At 39.0% G+C, this 20,378-nt stretch overlaps 1 protein-coding gene across 7 annotated transcripts in view; it reads left to right on the forward strand.

The window, feature by feature from the left end:
* The window catches only part of MYRIP (myosin VIIA and Rab interacting protein), a 233,627-nt gene that overhangs the window by 163,529 nt on the left and 49,720 nt on the right, over window positions 1–20,378 (forward strand). For 6 of the 7 annotated variants that reach the window (XM_026842007.1, XM_026842001.1, XM_026842004.1 and 3 more), the window contains 5 exons: window positions 7,768–7,904; window positions 9,560–9,640; window positions 10,250–10,347; window positions 10,678–10,758; window positions 12,368–12,517. In XM_026842007.1, the coding sequence (XP_026697808.1) occupies window positions 7,768–7,904; window positions 9,560–9,640; window positions 10,250–10,347; window positions 10,678–10,758; window positions 12,368–12,517 (547 nt within the window). The remainder of the gene's footprint in view (window positions 1–7,767; window positions 7,905–9,559; window positions 9,641–10,249; window positions 10,348–10,677; window positions 10,759–12,367; window positions 12,518–20,378) is intronic. The other variant, XM_026842002.1, reaches the window with a different exon arrangement.

Below are 20,378 nucleotides of genomic sequence, written 5' to 3' on the forward strand. Positions count from 1 at the left end.
TGCGCTTTGGCACACACTGCAGTGAGCAATCCTTGGCATCTCCCCTTGGAACGTCACTGAGGCTTGGTTTAATGGGCCCAAGTGGTAGACACTTTAGTACTTCCCTCAGTAATCAGGATTAGGTGAACTTGTTACAAGTTCTGATCTTTCTTCCATTCAGAAAGTGTATATAGAATTTCTGTGTAAAACCTACTCTGTCTCCCTCCCACATCTAACTTCTTAACTACTGCTTTCAAAGGTAAAGGAGACAGAGTATACCAATTTAAGAGTTGCACATACAGCTGTCTTTTCTAAACAAAAAACTCAACTCTTCTTCCTTTCTGCTAACCTTAATTTATTATTTGTTGTATGTTGCTTCATGTTGGAATTTAAAAGCCTAAAATGGGTCAGTGAATTTTCTCAGTGAATGGTTGGAAGGATGTGTGTTTGTAGGAAATGCCTTATACGGTACAATACTGTTGGTTGTGTTCTCTGAATAATTAACGTACTGTAGACTGCAGTAAATTACTGAGCCAGGTTCATTTGGGCTGGCACAGGCAAGTCATGATTTCACTGTGAAGGACATGGACGGTTGATTTGTTTCACTTGTGGAAAAGACAGGTGATGTTTTCACTAGTTTGGAGAGTTTTCATTCTGGGGTAGATGATTTGACTTGAGGTGGTCTCCCTTCTGCTGTTACTTGGTTTTTGCTGACTGCTGAGCGTAGCATTTTCTGGGAGTGTAGCCCTTCCAGGGACACACCGGCACAGGTCAGTGTGCCGTGCTTTCACATGTCGCAGTGTAATCTGGGTGCAGCCCTCTGCTGTGGATAATTGGAGGAAGAAATTTTCTGGATCAGCATTTTTTCAATGATGGATAATCTGCAGAATGCCATTATGAAAAAAATAAAGAGGATTTCAATTTAAAGCTTGGGAAGGAGGTGTCACAAAGATTTAACAGTGGCCTGCTAGGCTAAATGATTAGGAGCTGCTTCTTGAGGTGTGAACAACTGCCTTCCAAAATAGAAGTACCCTCTTGGAATGATATGAGCTTGGTCAAAGTTCCTGTTCAGGGCTTCACTGGGCTGGACTTCCTCAATTCATATATGGGGTTTTTTAGGTCTGATTTTTAGGGAACTGAGCGCTGGCAGAATATTCATGTGTGCAGTGTTTGTGTGCTATAGTAATGATTTATACTGAAGGGAATGAAGGTGAAGAATTGCATTTTTGAACCTGGCAGTATGTTTGATTTCACTGAAACTGAAAGGAACTGGAATACTTTAATTCAACAATTTGTAACAAGCAGTACATTACAAGCTCTAAAACATCAGCCCAAGGGAAAAAGCAAATATTGCTATTGGCAGAGAAAGAATATTTCAGGATGCTGAGTTTGAAGCAATTTTACTCTAAAAGTAGTAAATAAGAAGTGACAGGCTAAATCTTAATTGTTTCTCTGGGCACCAAACTGAGGCCACTCAGTGCCTGGAAATGGAAACAAGGGCCCTGAGCTTCATACTCTGTGTGAGGCCAGTACAGGGAAAGAGCCCGTGTTTGGGGGCCTGTGACAGCCGGTGTGCCTCAAATGGCATAATCTGGATTATCTGGAGTTTCCCAACCAGTGATGTGGAACATAGTGCCAGTGCAGTGGGAGGCTGATGGATGTGCAGCTCCCCAGGGAGGGCAGGGTTTCAAAGGATGTTGGTCCTACAGCACTGGTCACCTGCCTGTGGGGGAACATCATGGTTAAAGACAAAAATATTTAACTGCAACATGGCTCTGCCTCTGGCCCAGCAGTATGGCTAAGTAGGTCTGGTTTGGAGGGGTCCTTTCCACCGGTACCCCAGCTCTGGCATAGCTCAGCAGGCAGTCTTCTCCTGGCTCCCAGTCCCTCCATCTCTTCACTCATGAGCCCCAGGGCAGTTCAAGGAGCCTTGGGAATGCTTTGAAAGAGTGAAAACTCAACACGGATGATGTTTTTCCATTAAACATTTTCACTTCTAATATTTCTTCAGTTTGATGTGACAGTGTTGTGTTTGGAGTGTCCCACAGTGCAGCAGTTTTGATCTCTGGGTAGTCCTGTATTTCGGAGGTGGTTTTGTTTGTCTTTTTAAATTTTCATTACTTAATTTTAAAAAATTGTCGCATCCGCAAAAATAAAAAGGTCCAAGAATTGTAAAGCATCTCCCTTCCTGAGCGAATCTAGCCAACCACCAAATGCAGATCTTGAGTGACCTGTGGTTGGATGTTACAGTAGGGCACAGCAGGAGAAGCACAGGGTAACCATTTTAAAGCCATTTTTTCTTTTTCTTTTTCTTTTTTTTTTTTTCTACAGATAAAAGTTATTTTCAGCAACTGTTTTATTTGGTTTCTAGTAAGCTTGACTGGTTGTTAGCTGATCATCAGTTGTCTGAGCAATTGCTGCTGAATGTCTGCATTTCAGGTTGGAGTAGTGCTGATGCCCATTCAAGAACGTTAAGCAGCTGTTTAATGAAGACCTTCTTTATGATGGACATTACTTTAGTGCTACTAGCACTAAAGGGTCTACTACTAGCTTCTTTTTATTATTTCCTGTTTTACAAAGTAAGAACTATGGGGAACATCTCACAACTAAGTTATAAAACCCTGAAAAAAATTGAGTTTACAATGAAAATTGCAACCAGCCATAAATCTGCTACTAGTAAATGCAGTGGTAATGCTGGACTAATTGGAGAGGAGGTCGTAATGTTTTAGCATGTTTAAAAAGAATAAATGAGTATTTGAAGGAGTACCTTTTCCTGTCTAAAGGAAGTATAAAAGTTATTTTAAAAGATATTACTCTGTGATTATTACACTGTCATTATATATGTAAGAGTCATAAAGTCAGATTTCCAATATCTTAACAATTGTGGACCAACAATCACAGAATCAGTGGGTCTGCAGAGAGGTGATAGTATCATTTAGCCTACAGCGTGATTCCCATAATTCCAGTAGAAAGATGGCAAAATTTATGGATGAGGGGAGGGGAATCTGCCTCGAGGCTCAGCAGACAGCTGGGGCTCCAAGGTACACCTCCACCTCAAGTGAACATAAGAGGCTCTAGCAGGGTGGCATGAAACTTTTGTCTAACATTTCACAATACGTATATGGGGGTAAATCAGAAATACAAATTGTTTGGCATAACCATTTATACAAATAGTTGTTGATATGCAGGTGAAGTTTGTGGCTCTTATTTTGGAGACAGATTGAGAAGCTAGAAGAGGTTACTGGCCTGGCTGTTGGCACAAAGCTATGGCAGATGAAGTAAGATAGGAGTGGAATGCTCAAAAGTTTTCAGTTTCCTGTGAAGTCAACAGCAAGGAAACTCCAAGCGATTATGTATTCACTGTGACATTTAAATAATGTAAGTACATATTTCCAGAAGCACCTTCTGACTTACAGAAACTAGACTGTAGCTCAGTAAGTGACAAGTTCTTCTTGTGGGAGAAAATTTGTCACAAAGTTCATGGAAAAATGGAAAAATATTGTTATAAAATGCTTCCTTGTAGTTCATCTCGCATTATGACTAGAGGGTAAGTTTATGAACATTAAGTAGATACTACCTTTTAGAGAAAATTTATTGCAGAAGCTTCATGTTGCCTTTAGACCAAGTAACACCTCACAACTTTTTAGAAGAAAAAAAAAATAAAGTGGTAAATCAGTTACTAAACAACCTTCTTGATATTGAGTAGTGAATACTTGTCATCATGCATGAGTGGCATCTTTCCTGTGATCTTATGATCATCACTAGTATAGAGATAAATGGTTTATGTCCCCACTCACCAACACAGCTGGTGTACTTTTTTTTCAGAAGTCTAATAATTGAGTATTTGGGTGCTGCAGGTGAGAAGTGTACTGAAAACCACTTGTGAACATTTTAATGGACTTACCTGGTGCTACATGATTAGGACAAATACAGTGCTGTGCTAAAAAAAAAAAGCCAGGAGGCTTTGTAATACTCATTCAAGTTTTAATGTTACTAAACCAAAAGTGTCTGCCTAGCTTTCACACTTTGTTGAAAGACAGAATTTTAAAATCACAGTATTCCCCTCTGCCAAAAGCTCATCAAAATGCAACTCAACTCCATGGCAATATTATGTAACATAAATAATGTCCTTTAGCGTTTAAGGCTATTTAGCAATAAAGACATAGCAGGTTTTATGGCACAGTAAGAGAGAGAAATGGCTTCAACCATTCCTGCTTCTTTAAAATGCATACAACTAATATCCTTTAAGTGTGAACTTTCATTTCACAGAGAAAGCTTGCACACTTTCTATTGGAGGTAGTAAGAGAAGTGTTTCGTTTCAGTGATTTCACTGATTTTCACTGTCCTAGTCTTTCATTATTCTGGACTCATGGACTGCTTTTGCAGAGTACAGCTTTAAAGTACAGGTCAACATTAAAAGATTTAGAAATAAGGCAAAAATGCTCTAATTTCTCTTTTGAGTGGGTCCTTTATTTTAGTATCTACAAGAGAACTTCTCTCTTCTCTCAATCTTTTCATCCCAGGAGGAATCAGCAGGGACATTGTGAGTTATTTGAAAGTTAAGAGGCTAAAAAGCTTTAGGCGTTGTAATCTGCTATAAAATGTATGCAAGACAGAGGCATAGATTTGGAGTTGTTGGTAGCTCTCCAACACATAGGAGAGAAACATGAGATGATTAGATTACTCACAAAGTGTTAATTCTGCAGCGATGAGGAAATTAAAAAAAAAAAATAAAATTACAATCCTTGTGTTTACACCTAGTACAAAGCATCTCTTCTTCCATTGTTACTTTGAGAGGTAAAATCTCCTATCCTTTCAACTCTTCCAAAGTTCAGATACAGCAAATGTTATCATTACAAATAGAAAGCCTGTCTTTAAAATTGTGTTAGTTGCAAATCACTCTCACCTCATTAAGAAACCAGTGCTGTTAGCTTTCTGCTTTTACAGAAACAGTATTGATCAGACCCACAAAAGCCTGGGAATATGGGGAAGAAGGTGGGGAAGCAGTCTTCCAGTGGGTGCCATCTCTCATTTTGTCCCATGTCAGCATTCATAACTGACTGTCTTAACTCATACACTGTGTACGATGAGATAGGTGATACTCTGCTTTTGATACCTTGTCACTCTGAGTATTAAGAACTGGCTCTGCTTGGCTTCCAAGAGGATGACAAGGTTAACAGTTTGAGCTAGTGAAGCTGAGGTTGCTTGGTAAACGTGCTAAGGTAGTTGGTAGGGATCTTGAAAGCCCTAAGGCATTGTATTTGAGGACTTACCGCACTGTGAGCCCACCAGTGGTGGTAGTGCTATGATACTATTTTGTGGACAGCATGAACCGTGTTAACTGGGCAGAAGAATATCCTTCCTGGACAATACCTCCTGCTAAGCAACTTCCAACCCAGCCATGAAATTTTTTTCATCGTAATGATTGTGACTCCATGCTATTGAACTGACATCTTAGATCCCCAGCATCTGTAGAAACTCGGTGGACAAAAGTTAATCAAATTCAACAAGCAGAAGACATAGTGTTTGTTCCTTTCTGATGCAGTTTCTAGGAGAGAAAATTGTTCCCACTCACAAGGAAGGCAGGTTCTCAAAACACCAGAGAATTGTAGGTTTGGGAGAGAAATTTGCCTTCATTCACAGATTCATCACTGTGCCAGCAGCCAAGCCCTGGTCAGTGGGTCAGGACTTGGACAGGCATCGTAACAGATTTTTGGGTGGTAGCATTATAGGAGTTCACAAATCCTGTACTTCAAAGGCAGACCTAGGCATGCTTCCTATTGCTCATCTCTATCCCCAGCCACTTGTGCTTCATCAAATGTCAGTCATCTGTGCAATGTGTGTAAGGAAATTTTCCAGGAAAAAAGTTTTTTTGCCCTTGTCACATGTTAGTGATATTAGTAGAGAGGTGCATATTGGAACTATCAGCATCCTGGGAACCATAGGATATTCCTGTGCAAATAGAGAGTAAAGGGATAATATTCTTACAGTATCTGTAAACATCTCCTGCATCTAATTGCTGACACAGCATACAGAAAAAAAACTTCTGTTCCATTATGTGCTTTTTCTTCTGTTGTCTTCAATCGAGCAACTAATATAACTTTAAAAGTTCACAGTTTGAATATGATTGGCTTCATTGATTTTTATTTTTCATCTCCCACTGCTCGTGTTTGCTACTAAACACTTTCCAGTGGTGACAGAGAAGTGGACTATATCATGATGTTCTGCTTTACATGAAGTGGATATTTCTTTTAGCAGTATACTGGAACTGAAAAGCATTTATTTTTTTTTTTTTTTTTTTTATCGAGTGTCTCCCAAGGTTCAGTGCTGAGTAAGAACTACATTGCTAATCTCTCAATAGGTGAGATTTTATTTGCTTATGAAATGGTGTGTTTTAAACAAAAATTGTGGATTGTTACTTTCTTTGCACTTTATAAAGTTCAGAGTCCCTGAAGTAGGTGGGGCTTCTGTTTTATTTTGTTTTTCACCCACAACCCCAGATTTAAAAAACATAATTAAATCATCTGAATGTGTTCAAGTCTGGAAGTGCTGAGAGTCTGGCACTTAGGACAGTATCATTTCTTTAGGGATTCATGTATTGACTCTGCACACTAACCTTAGCCTTTTGTTTTCTAAAATCTTCGTGTTAAGAATCTTCTCTTTGCTTACTTATGTAACAAGTTCTATAGGGCTTCCAGTTCCAAGACCCTCATTCTTGTAATTATTACAAAAGAGAACTAAATACTGTTTTGTATTAAGTGTTTTCATGTCCTGTAAAAATATCTTGGTTCTTGCAATGTAAGTGCAGTAAATTAAAATGTGCAGGGGAACAAACGGGCTCAAAGGGTGAAGCAAACACTCAGAATTAGTTCATGTTCACTGGCTCAGACTTAATGCTCCTTTTTGGAGGCTTTTGGGTGAGTCAGCTTTAATCTGCAGGTAGAACCCTAGGATCCCCCTCTCCGGTGACACCCTTGGTAGGAAATGTACGGGTCTGCTGTGGGTTACCCTGCAGTAACCCGTGGTTGTGTTGCCTGGGAATATGGTGCAGATTCTCTTCACCCAGTGCTGAAGTCAGAGGTGAAGCAAGAGCCCATTGCCACATGGAAAAGAATACAGAGCTTGACAGTATCTCATGGCTTTATAAAAGTGTGTGAGCTCTGGGGACAAATCTGTTAGGATGAATTATTGACATCAGCAATGCTTACTATTGAAAGTAAGAAACCAAACTGCAGTTGTGAGTCCTTCCTCAACCAGAAAGGTTGTCTGCCTACCATTCTTTGCTCATTCCGCTTTGAGGTCCTCTAATTAGGCTTTGTCTACTCTATTGGTTTTCCCAAATAAAAGCAGTGATATATTTTTATGAAAATGTTATTTTTTGAGGTGCATCAATAGGCCAATGTTCTTACATTATCTGTGAATCTGTGTAAATAAAGGCTATTTTTAAAACCTGCCCGTGCTGCTGTTCCAAGGCTTTTTTATTTTTTTCAAACGGTTGTAGTGTTGACATTATATTGTAAAAGGGGAGAGCACCTCTTCTGATAGTAGCAAAATCAGATGAAACCTTGAGTAATGTGAAGCAGGTATTTGGTCATGAGTTACCTTTTTTTTTTTTTTGTCTCAGTATGCAAGACACTTGCAAAGTACAAACATTGAAGAAATATTCAGAATTTAATATGTTTATGCTCTGAGACATAAAAGATCCTTTTTACATAAAATGATGGTAAACAGCTTACGTTTATTTGTTGTAGAATCAGTCCAAATATGTAGTTTATTTTTCTGTTTTAGGCTCCTGAGGGCCCAGTCTCTGGATTGGTACTATAACAATGTCAAAAGCCGCTTTAAGTGTTTTGGAAGTGCCAAAGTCCTGAAGAACTTATACAAAAAGCATAGACTGGAGAGCGGAGTTTGTCCTGATGTAATAGGTAAGAAAACTGTGTTGACTTATTAGCTTATCTACGTTAACACACAAGCTGAGACAATGGAAATTCTGAGATTATTTCAGAAGATATTTTTTAAAGCTACTTTTTTTTTAACAAATTCCTCAGTGGAGAGAAAAAAAGAGGTGAAGAGAACTGTTTAAGAATTCAAAGAATGTTTAATCTTAATCGTGCCACTGATACAGAACTGTTATCTTCAGTCTGTAAAGTAAATTGCAGTTTGTATTGTAGCTGGCATTCCAAAATTTATCTCAGTTCTGGGTACTCAGTGAATGAGAAAATAATTTTGCATTCAACATTTGGCCTTAGAGCACATTTCCATGGTGTTTGAAGTAAAATTTGGTTAACATGGGATACGTTCAGTATCCAAGTTGACCAAAACTTAGAATGTCCTCACTTGGGGTTTTGCATGCTTAAGGATCTGAAACTGGCCACATCTTATTTTTGTACTGATGCTTGTAAATGGTTTAAAAGATACCAATTAAATATTGTCATCACCTTTTTAAATGAAGATTAACAATTCTCCCTTAACTGTGATGTTACAGTGCCTCATCCTGTAAGATAAATAATTGGAGATGTAAAATGGGTTAGAAGAAATGGTGTTTGGTGTCATATTGGTAACTTTAGCAAATTACTCAAAACATAGCTAGCTGAATGTTTGAAATTTCATTGATTAGGCCAGATACTTTCCTAATGTAATTCTTTGAAAATTTGTACAGAGACTGTAATCTTTCTATGGTCTTTCCTTCATCTTTTTTTGACATTATATAAGATGATAAGTGAACTCTCTAGTCCTGAATTAAAGTTTTAGGTCTGTCTTATGAAAATTGTAATAAAAGTTTCTAAGGAGAAGTGTCCTATGCATTAAATTCTGATTTATTAGTCTTTTTGCTTTCTCTGTATCAAATTCATTTTTTCTAGAGAAGATTCCTTAACAATTGAGAACAATTATGTATGAATACGAGAAAATCTATGTCAGTGAGGGCTGAAGTGGGACAATGGATTTAAAAACTGTGGGAATGAATCCTTCAGAACTTTAATATGATGTGGTGCCTTAAACCATAATCTCACTGAATTTGTCCTTGAATGGAGTGTGAACAATGCAATGATGAGTTGCGGTGGCATGTGCACTCTCTGTGAGACCTTTCTAAGGAAGGCTTTTGAGTCTAAATGTCATTGGTAACTTTCTTCTACTCTTCCTGTGACTGTTAGGTAAACCTTTTGTTCCCTTTGAAGGTAAATACTAGTATACGTGTCTGAATTTTAGCTTATTTATACAGCATTGCCCTTAAAATGTAGAATCTATTTCAACCCCAAATGTCATATTAAAGGCAAATTCCCTGTACTTAGTTTCTGTCATGTAAGTTTTATACATGGTAGCTTCCTCCTCTCTCTGTCTTTTACTGTACAAATAGTTTTCTCCATCCAAAATGAATGAAAGGTCTTCTGTGTAATAGCAGTCATGTTTTGTGCAAAAGCTGCGTCAGTCATAGTTTATAGAAAAGGTAGGAAGAATTTTCTGGTTATCCCTGTTTTTGTGAGGTGCCACTGTATCTTGAGTGAATATTCTAATCTAACAATGCCTCTGCTGTTAATGGGTGGTACTGAGAGTAATGCACAGTACTGTCTTTTTTGAGCAGAAGGAGGTTTTTTTGAAGGAAGCTTTGAAAATGAAGGAAGCGTTTGTGGCAGTGACTCTACATTCTACCAACAGACAGAAGGTATGCTGCTAAAAACTCATTTGATTAAAACACAGTTCTTACACTTTGAATTACTGGACAAATAGCCTAGAATGCTGGTAAGTCTTGTCCACAAATCCAACAATCTTTTAGCTGAAACATTTAACAAGATACTCAAAATAATTGGATTTTTTTTTTTCCTGGGATATCTTGCTTCAGTATTACAGCTAATACATGCTTATGCTAGTGCAATTTTCTTAATGTTCAGGTTTTGTTACTTCTCTCCCATTTCCTTTCCTATGCTCATATATTTTTGAAATCTCTTTCTTATATTCTGTTGGTGTTTATACGAAGTTTACAAAGTTTCTTCCTATGCTTTCTTCCTAACTATTTTGCTGGTTTCTAAAATAAGCAACATAAAAGTATTGTGTTTCATTGTATTTCATATTTACATTTAAGAAGTAACATAGAGATTGAAACAAATTTCTTTGTCTTAAGGTGTTTCTTCTACTGTGCATAATTACAGTTTGAGGAAATTAACTTTGTCATGATCAACCTAAGATTCTATGTCCAGAATGTGAGTCTGAATTTTGGAGCTTGTTTTGCAAAATATATAATGACCATGGTGGTTTTATCTTATTCTTCACCTAGGACACAGCATGATGGATACCCTTGCTGTGGCCTTACGTGTTGCAGAGGAAGCAGTGGAAGAAGCTATTTCTAAGGCAGAGACCTACAGTGACAGCCTGGTAACATTTTCAAAAAGAAAAAAAAAAGTACTATTTTAAATACAACAATTATGTTTCTTTTAATTTGGGTAGTAGTACAAAACCAGATACAAAAAACCACCATAAAGAAGTAGTGACTCTCTCATGCCATACCCAAAGTGTTGGGTGTGGGTTTTATGAACTTGTATCCAAGATGCATGTTGCATTTCAGGTGACATGCAATGCAAGTACCTGTAATTTCTTCCCACAGTGCCAATAGGGCATATTACGCGTTTCCTGATCTATACCATTTCTGTTGGAAAGGCTGGTTTTATGTGATTTTAGAAACTATAGATATCCATTTTCATATAGGACAAGCAGAACGAGGCTTGTTACTTGCAGGAACACAAGGAGGACCTCATAGAAGAGCTGGCCACAACCATCGTGCAGAAGGTATGGCATTCATGTTTTCCCTAGCTTGTTTAATAGCCAAAAAAAAATAAATCATTGAATCTGGTGAGCTTTGACTCTGCTGACAGCAAAAAGGATGACACCAATGTAGAAAGAGTAAATGACAAGTTACCACTTCTACTATCATAGTATAGGCTTAATCAGCTATAATACATCTGACAGAGATCGGTTTATAAATAAACTTAATCCAGTGCCTAAACTGATGGTCTACACCCTCAGAGCTGAGAGATACCATTCCCTCAGGTCTGTGATATCCTGAGGAAGCCCCTGCTCGATTGAATTTTGCATCTGTACTTCACTTTCCAAAAGGCATCAAGTTTTCCAACGTAAAGAATGATAGAATCATAGAATGAATTGTGTCGGAAGGCTCTTGACCATACCAGCTCTACTGAACCCTGCATCTTCAACACATACAAAGAAAACAGTGATCATTAAAATAGAATTTGGTTATTGATACTGTGAGAGACACCCAAAAAATCACAGAACCTTCTGTGTGTCTGATTTATGTGGCTTTTTTCAGAAAGCTCATTCTCCCTGCAGAGCTCACAGTTGGCACTGATGCAGCACAGCAATGGAGTGCCACTGGAAACAAGTACCCATTGACTTTGTCTGGACAGTCTGGAGCAAGGCAAGATGGGTGTGAACAGAGTGCTGCTGAGTTCCTGTGATCAGTACTCTCTGCTAAATTAGTTGCCCTCCATGTGACCTAAGCTAATTGAGACATCTATGTATGGGAGGTGGCATTTAACAATATATGTGTCACACACCAGAAGAGGAACATGTTGTCATAAGGCTATCAAGAAAAGCCAGAAGAGCAGCAGCGCAATGGAAAATAATCTGCCTTCTTTTTTAATAGGGATGTTAGAAGATTAATTCTGTTTATCAGATCTTTGATAGTCCAGAACCTATCTCACCCAAGCTTGAATTGCTATCACCTTTATCAAAAACTGCCTAACAAGATCTTTTATGCTGCAGAATAATATTCTGTAGATATTTTAAACTGGAATCAGAAAAGTTGTGAAAATTAAGTGTAGCAGGATATAATCTGTCAGTGTAGGGAGACAGGTAGTCTATATGATCTTTCTCTCTTTTAAGATGGTGTAGATTTTCGAAAGCAAAAATAGTGCCTAGACACCTAAGAGCTCTTTGTTTTCAGTAGAAATGTGTCGAGATATCATGGGAGCCTTTGAAATTCCCCTCATATCTAGTATTTTATGTTTCTTTGCAAAAATTCTTGTCTGAGAAAATACTTGACACTTAGATGCTGCTAATGTTTAAAGTGTTGCTGTAGGAACAGGTTTCCACATTTATTTAATTCCCCTCTGAGGTTTCTGTAGGCATTGATTATGATTTATTGTATCAATGCTTATGCGCTTGCAAGCAATATGACTTCAGATGAGAAGAAATGCATGCAAGTTGTCAGAATTGTCCTTGCATGAACTGGAGTAAAATCAAATGGAAACTCAAATGTTCTTCCTAGGCAGTTTGCCTTGAGACATGGGTAATGTAGTTTTTCTCCATACAGCTCAAACAGTATTTTCCAAGCACCATTTTTTTCTCCCCTCGCACCTCCTGTCCCCTTACCTTACAGATTATAAAGAAGCAGAAAAGTAGAACTGAGCAGGCTGAGGCTGACTTTGAATGGCCACCATCCAGGAGCAGTGGCCTGGCGTCTGTTGCTGTCTCAGATCAGAGTATGCTGACTTTTCCAGGGAGCCGGAGGGGGTCCTACACATTATGGGTAAGTGATTTGGCCCAACTATTGATGGTTTCTGCTGCACAAAATGAGAAGATTGAAATCATGGATAAGTATACTTACTGCCTGGAATGGTACATAGAGACTTGCAGAGAACAAACACTAAACCTATGTCTGACCTGCAGCTCAGCTGCATGCTTTCCTAGCACATCATGGGCCATGGAAGTACCTGACTGATGTTGTGTTGTATGGGTGAGTGTGTTGGGGACAATTAAGTTTATGGTATGAGCAATCTCACTGCTTGATTTGAATGCTAACAGGACTCAGTGCCTCGGTGTTTATTCCTTAAAACAGTTTTTATGCTCACTTAGCTTTTGTTAGGATTTTTGCTGAATATTTTCTTTTCTACGATGTTAGGTTTCTGTATTTTTTGTTCTCCTTAGCCATCTTAAATAAAATAACCACTACCAACAATAAAAAAGTAAACCCAACTGTAGAGCACCATTTATGTCTTATACTAAAGAGTATTTCCTCCTTCTTTCACTTATTTCTCAGAATAATGCCTTTAGTTCCTGTTATCAAGTTGAAGAAAATCCGACAAGCTGCATTAGTAACATTTTAAGAGCAGCAGTCAGGGAAAATAAGTGAAAATAAGCTATAGGTTTGGATAGGCTATTTGACAATCGGAGAGGGAGGACAGTGACAGATGAGTTCCAGCGCATTTTGATACAGTGGTTTAAGCTGCTGCTCCCAACTGTCCTGCTACTGCAGCAGTAACCACCGCTCCCCCGCTGAGCACAACCACCAGAATTGAATGTGTGCTGTGCCCTAGTTCCCAGCTATGTTTGGTAGCTTATACTGCCAGTGAAAATATATTCATGCCAGAATATGACTGTGGGCCAGAATTTCTCAGATACAGACTCACATTCCTGTCCACCACCTATTTCCAAATTGAAGGAGTAATGCCTTCAAGCTGCTGCTGTTAACCAAGTGATCACAAGTCAGGGTGAGCGTGTTTATTTGCTCTGTAGCTCCTAGGCAGCTTGCTTGTGGAACAGAAGAGCCAGGAGAGGGAGAGTTAATTTTGTGTCTGACTCAACTGAGTTTTCTTTCTGGAGTTTAAGGACAGGACCTAGGGGAACATGCTGTTCAAATCCTCAGTTATTACACCAGAAGCCTGTTGTTCTTCTGCATTTGGAGAGTTAAGCTTGAACTCAACACCTTTTGAAATTCTGTTATGAAGTAAGAAGTTTGAGTCCCAATTTTCTTCCAGGGGGAGGCCTATTGCTTTGAGAAATAGCAGACTTTGTGGAAAATACTGAAGTAGCAGAAATGTCACGCTAAGGTGAGAAAAGCTGCAATGAATGGCTTCAAAATTTCTGCAGCCATCAGTCAGTACTAAGCATCCAGATGTGTACAGTGCTTTATAAGAACTTTCTACCTCTTTACAGGGTCTTTACCACATTTGTCACCATTTGGTCCAGTTGCCTTCCCACAGTGTGTTAAGGAAAACAAATTAATTTGGCCATCTTGGTCTAGTTTCTCTCACACCTCCCATAAATTCAGTTTCTGCTGTGTGCTTTGCTAGGGTTGTTTTATCGTTTTATTTTGGCCTTTGAAGTATGCATGTGTTTATTTTTGCTTTGCTTTGAATAGGGGAGAATTTTCTTAGTACAACCGTATACCCTTGCAAAGGTAGCATAGCTCCAGTTGTTCCTGTATAGTTGCAGTTATGTTAGCTTATTAGGCTAGCAGAAATAAAGTCATAGAAGCTCTAACAAAGGGTCTGCTGGAAAGCATGCTGAAAGGCAACTTGTGCAGAGCAAATGTAGAGCAATTACAGCTTGCTTGATTGAACAGTGGTGGAACAACCCAAGTTGATTTTTCTGAGCTTGCTTTTCATTCAACTTTCATTCAGCTACAATTGGTAAGCATGCATCTCTCTGCAGATTTTCAGTACTAAACTGCAAAACTGCATTGGTTTCTCCTCCATATATCATTTGAGAAAGTTACCTTTTGTGCCAAAAGAATTGCAAAATTTTTTTCTTTCCAAAGCAAAGCCTAGCTTCTACAGAAGCTGGCAGAAAGGCCCTATGGCCATATGCTCTTTCAAGGCAAAGCTCCTTACTCTTTCCCAGGTGGATTTTGGAACTCTTGAGTCCAAGCCTGTAACAGCAAATCTTCACGGGCTTGACTGCAATAAGTGAAGTTTTTGTATTTCCTAACTGATAACACTATGTTGACCAAAAAGCCCCAAACTCTTGATTTGTATACACATCCTACCATTGACCTGTGTGTGTTGACTTAGTTTGAGCAGAGATCTGCCTGTAACATAAAACCCCTTTCCTATTAGTACATGCCACAGCTAACAAGAGGGTCTTGCAACAGATTTATTAGGGTAGATGTTTCTAGTGTAACCAAGGTTCTTGTGGACAGACTATGTGGCCACAACAAAAAAAAAAAAAAAAAAAAGTGAGCTTTTTTTTTCTTCCATCAAAGCTACCCATTATTGGGTTAAAGTTACATATGTCAACCTGTTTCCCAGTAAGGATTATTTAAGTAGACCTTCCTCTGTTTAAGACTTTCTTTTTTACCTGGAAAACAAATTACTACTTGAAGCAAGCAGAAGAGCGATAGATGAAATAAAAGGGAAGAAGAAACATGATTAACAGAAAGATAAACATGCAGAGGAAAGGGAGGTAAGGATAGTAAATCTTAAGGCAGTTAGGATTCTGTAATTTAAAACTGAAAATTTATCGTAGAGCAAATATGTTTATTTGTCTTCTGTGCAGAAGATAATACATGAAATTTCACTAGATAGTAAAGCTAGTAATAGTTACTTAGGGCAGTTGCATGCAATAACATTGGCCTTTAGAAACCCATGTTTATTATTGCATTGCATTTTATTACCAAAGTCACTTGCTTACAGTCTGGAGGGGAGTTGTAATAATCCCAGATATAACTCTGTAACGATACCTGCCAAGCAATTTTTCTTTTAATCACAGCTATTTGTATGCAACTCATCCATATTGGCCAGAAACTTTCAGTGGGCTCTGGAAGCCCTGGATTACCTCCCTGCTCATTCAAAATCACTTATTTTGAAATCATCATTAAATATATTACACTGCCTCTTTGTAGTATGAAGAAAATGCTGTATGCAGGGAACTTGAGCTGTGTAAGCTGGGGACAACACAGTGCCAAGAGACCAGCTGCATGAGACCTGCTTGACTGGAGCAAGACCTCTTGATCTTCATATTAAGGAACACACACACACACACACACACACACACACACAGAGTAACTCCCTGGAATATATTATTGATTGTTTAACTGCAGTATTATGGTGTGGTAGTAGCTATAGATATTGCCTTTTCCTTTTTTTCCCTCTTAGATTTCTTTGAGATCCCTTGCCCATGCTAAAAATAGTGATGTAAGTCTGAATATTTCATTTCCCCATCTCATAAAAAGAGATGGATGGCACCATCTGTTTCTCATTACCAATAGGCAAAGCTGTACAATGTTGGGATAGGAGGAGCTTAGAGTGATGGGTGGATGCTTCACTGCTCTCTCAGTCCATTTCCCCTCCATATATCACTGCCAGTGAGAGCAAACGATCAAGTGGCATATTGTATCCCATTTAAACACTGATAGAGTGCAGGCATCCTGGTGTGTTCTAAGTGCTGTATTAGTGGTCTTTATTTTACAGCTAAAAGATTGCATATATAAACAGAAGCTCATCCATAATTTATAGTATATAAAACAGCTAGGGCTATAGGGAAAAGGAGGATTTCATTAAATACACATTATGATGCACCTCAGGGGAAGCAGAAATTTACTGGTTAAGCTAATTATAAGGTCCACAGTGTACTGACAGTTTGAGGTTTTTTTCTTTTTTTTTTTTTTTCCTCCTTTGATTTGTTTTAAAGAGAAGGAAGGTTCCACAAGCCTGAGGTCCAACACTGCTTTGGAAATCCTTGCAGGTTTTGCAGGAGTTCTGTACATTTGTAGATGTGTCTCAAACAAATATTTGAAGAAACCTTTTTAAGAAGGAATCCCATTTAGCAGTCTTACACACAGTGGGAGAACTATTTCAAATGAGAGGCATAACACTGTAGGAAGTTGGTACCAGCTGACATCAGTTCTGACCTGTCAACAACTCTGTATCAGAAACATCATATATATGTCTAATTAATAAATGTGTCATGTCATAGGGAAGATGGAGCTTTCAGCTTTTAGACGTGAACTCAGATCAGAACATTGCACAGAGTGTATTGCTGGGACCTACTTCCAATGAGGCAGGTGTGCATTTATCCTGAAGTCCATCAGCTGGATCTTAATGGGGTATTTACTGTTTTGTTTCCTTCCAAAAGAAGCCAACTACAGCACCATCTTCTCTGCACATAACGGGAAAGAATAGTACACTTTGAGATGGAAAAGTGCTTGGTACTTTAGAAAATAATGAGTCTTTTTTTAGTTAATATTTATTATGAGAAGATCCAACTTTCTCTGAGTATTTTCCAGGTTACAGATCTTACTGTCATCTTCTGACGTGGCAGGTGTAACACTGTAGTCTCACTGCAAAAGTGATCTGAATTTCAGATCAAGACAGCCCGCCCTACCCATGGTAATCCATCTGATTTCCCTCCTTCCACTGCAGCAGAAGGATAGGATACAAATGCTTTTGCAGTTCTGACTCGGCAATTAGTACCACTTTTTAAGGCTTCAGGTGTCTAAACAATCAGTGCAAAGCTAAACATGACATCATTGTCCTATTAAAGTTGTTTGTATAGCTTGAGTTTGTTTGAAATGTGTCTCTAGCAGAAGAGTACTGGTTCTTGGTTTCATAGTACTATTCATGCGCTTGACAGACATCCAAAATGACAATTTTGGATGCTAGGTATATGACCATGCAGGCCTAAATTCAGCTGAATTGCACTTACTGCTAGCAAACCAAGATAGATTTTAAGGAATGAAAGGGAGTAGGAGAGAGGACAGAGAAGGTGGTCATTCTATAATGTTATTTTCCAAATAATTTAGGTCATATGTTGTTCTTTCAGCTTTATTTTGTTTTAAAGATGCTAACCTAATACACTGCTGGGTATCACAAAGCTTTTGGGTCTGACTTAAAACCTGTGATGCTCAGAGCCAGGCTGCCTGACACATCTTTATTTTTAGATTAAATCAGGGTGTATATTGTCACAGCTAGAAGCAAATAAACACAGAACATTTAAGGCTTCCTCTGTCAAGTGGGTGTTTGAGTAGGAGATACAGTGATTCTCCCTGATGGGTGAGTGCTCTGCTGAGCACAACTTTGTGGATGAGGGTCAGAACAGGACATGAAAGTTTGTGCAGGGCACTGAGCAACCTAGAAAATAAAGAAAAACGAATAATCATGTTCAGTAAAGTGTATTCTTTTTAGGGGAAAAAAAGTGAGTTTATGTGTGAGACTGTGATTAGACTTGAGACGAAAATGCCAGCTCACCTCTCTTCCCTATCCTTTTATACAAATGCACTGTCCCAGTGGGGTATGCTAGTGGTGACTTAGAATCATACTGTCCTACACCAGAACCAGGGATCTGGCCTTTTCAGTTGCTCAGCTTTCTGGTAATACTGTCATCACAGGGTACTAACTGAGCTCTTGGTGCCTGCAATGAAACCTCTTATGCATCTGGGAAGCATATCCCCTGTTTGGTATTTGTTGGTATTTTTAAAGAGGTGTAATAGAGTATTCCAGGTTTGGGAAGAGGGAAGAAGAATGGGCCATGGGGGAGCGTGTGAGGAATACTAACAGCTAAACAAACAGGAGTACCTGCAAAGGCACTTAGATTACAGTTGCATTGATACAGCTACTTGCTATTCCTGTCAAAGCACCTAACAGTTGATTTACCCCAAACTTCTATAGATTTGTTTACATAAATTCATTACATTGATTGAACTATGCTCTTTTGTGTTTCTAGAACTTTCCTAAATTGTTAGCCCCATAAGAACAGGATGTTTATACTCGTATTCTGGAACAAATATTTAAATATTCCTTCTTACTAGCTTACAAATCCCTTGCAACCAAAACAATAGCTTTTTCACATGTGGGACCTGCTTGTTATTGGGAGAGGGGAGAAGTTCCTCAAACACTATGGATTATATTTCTGCATGGTGATGTGTAGAGCTACTTGTATGCTCAGCAGCAATGGGTTTGTTGGGGAACAACCTCCTGTCTCTCTCCCTTGCAACCAATCTCTAGATCCTCAAGGTCAGTTAGTCCAAACTGAACCAAAATAAATGCACACCCATATGTGGCTCTACATATTATTACACACTGTGCAATTCATACTGCTGAAAGACCCATTCCTGATTAACTGAGCATTATTCTTGCATTCCTTTTAAAGGAACAATTCTTTTAAGAGGATTGGCTGCCTGAGAGGCCAGTAGAAGGATGACAAACCATCCAGTGCAGCCAGGCTGTGTCTGTGTTGCTACTGAAGAACAAACCAGCTTGGGCAGACCCTGGAAGGACGGGTGCTCTAAGGTGTTTGCAGGAGAGGGAGCAGTCATCTTGGCTTTCTCCCAGCCTGCTATTCAAGGATTTGCCCTGATGGCTGGGATATCCTAACCAGGGTTTAGGTCCGGGCATGAAGAAGGGAGTTTTCTTTCAATTGAGTGTAAAAACCTCCCATTCATCTGTCTGGTTTTGCCCTTTTTCAGAAGCGGTAGGATTGTTAACAGATCCTTTGCCACATACAAGATTAACTAAGGAACAGATGCTTGAAACCCTTGGTATTTCACTCCGCAACTAAATGTCTGGACTGCATACATTTGAGTAGAGCGAAAATAACTTCCAGGGATAAATAGACTGTGGCGGAGTGGCACCATTCCCAGGCTCATACTGTCTCCTTCCTGGTGTGGGAGTTTACTTACCGGAGGATGCATTAGCTGTTGATGCTTAAGGGTTGCTACTGTATTTTCTCAGGTGGGTGGGACCTGCTGGTTCTGTCTGTGCATTGATTGTATTCGTAGAGCAGGGCTGAGAAGCGAGGGAGAGTTTTTGTTGCACCCAGTGCTAGCAGGCACAGCTGCGGAGTTTGTGGGTGAGGAGGGGGGACGGAGAAAGCTGCTTTTAAGTCATCTGTGTTTGTGCTGTCAGTTTTAAGCTGCTTCCCTGAATAAACAAGGTGGTCCTCAAAGCCAACATTAACAGCTGCCCCAGAGGTCGGAGTTTGCACAGCACAGGCCTCTGCTGCCCAGATCCAGAGGTGCCCTCCCTGCCCTCGGCACTGGTGTTGAGGTCCCAGTGCCTGCAAGGGCTCCTGCCATTGTGGCCCTGCAGCTGCCTTCCCCTTGTGGCACCCAGGGTTATCAGTGCCACCTGAAACTAGGAGAGCCCCTGATCTACTCTAAAGTGCAGAACAAATTATGATTTGCTAGTTAAACCAGACCAAAGAAATAGGGTGAAATAGGAGGGAAGTGAGGAGAAAAACAGTCATGATCCGGAATATCCTTTGCAGAGTTCAGTCAGTCGCTTTTGGGATCTATTTTAGATTAGTAGTTCATCTTCTCTTTAGAAGAAGGAGGAATTACACATACTCTTTCATCTTTTGAGGAAGAATGTAGAGCAAAATCTTTTTTTATAGTCCTTCTAAACAATATGCATACATATAAGAGAGTTACTGAAGGAAAAGGATCCATAGATTATCAACATTAGGATTCACAAGCGTGTTTTATAAAAGGTTGTTCTTGCTTTTAGTTACTTGTTTTTATTTATTCAGTGTTCAGAAGCATGAAGTTGTAAATCGTTATAGACAGAAAATGGAATTTTTATATTTACTGAGTAACAGGAGATACTGTATGTGATTAATTTTTATTCACTCCTTCTTTGTCAGAAACAACTTTTTTTTTTTTTTTTTTTTTTTTT

Source organism: Athene cunicularia (assembly GCF_003259725.1).
Source record: "Athene cunicularia isolate RWA chromosome 2 unlocalized genomic scaffold, athCun1 chr2_part1, whole genome shotgun sequence".
NCBI classification, from domain to species: Eukaryota; Metazoa; Chordata; class Aves; order Strigiformes; family Strigidae; genus Athene; species Athene cunicularia.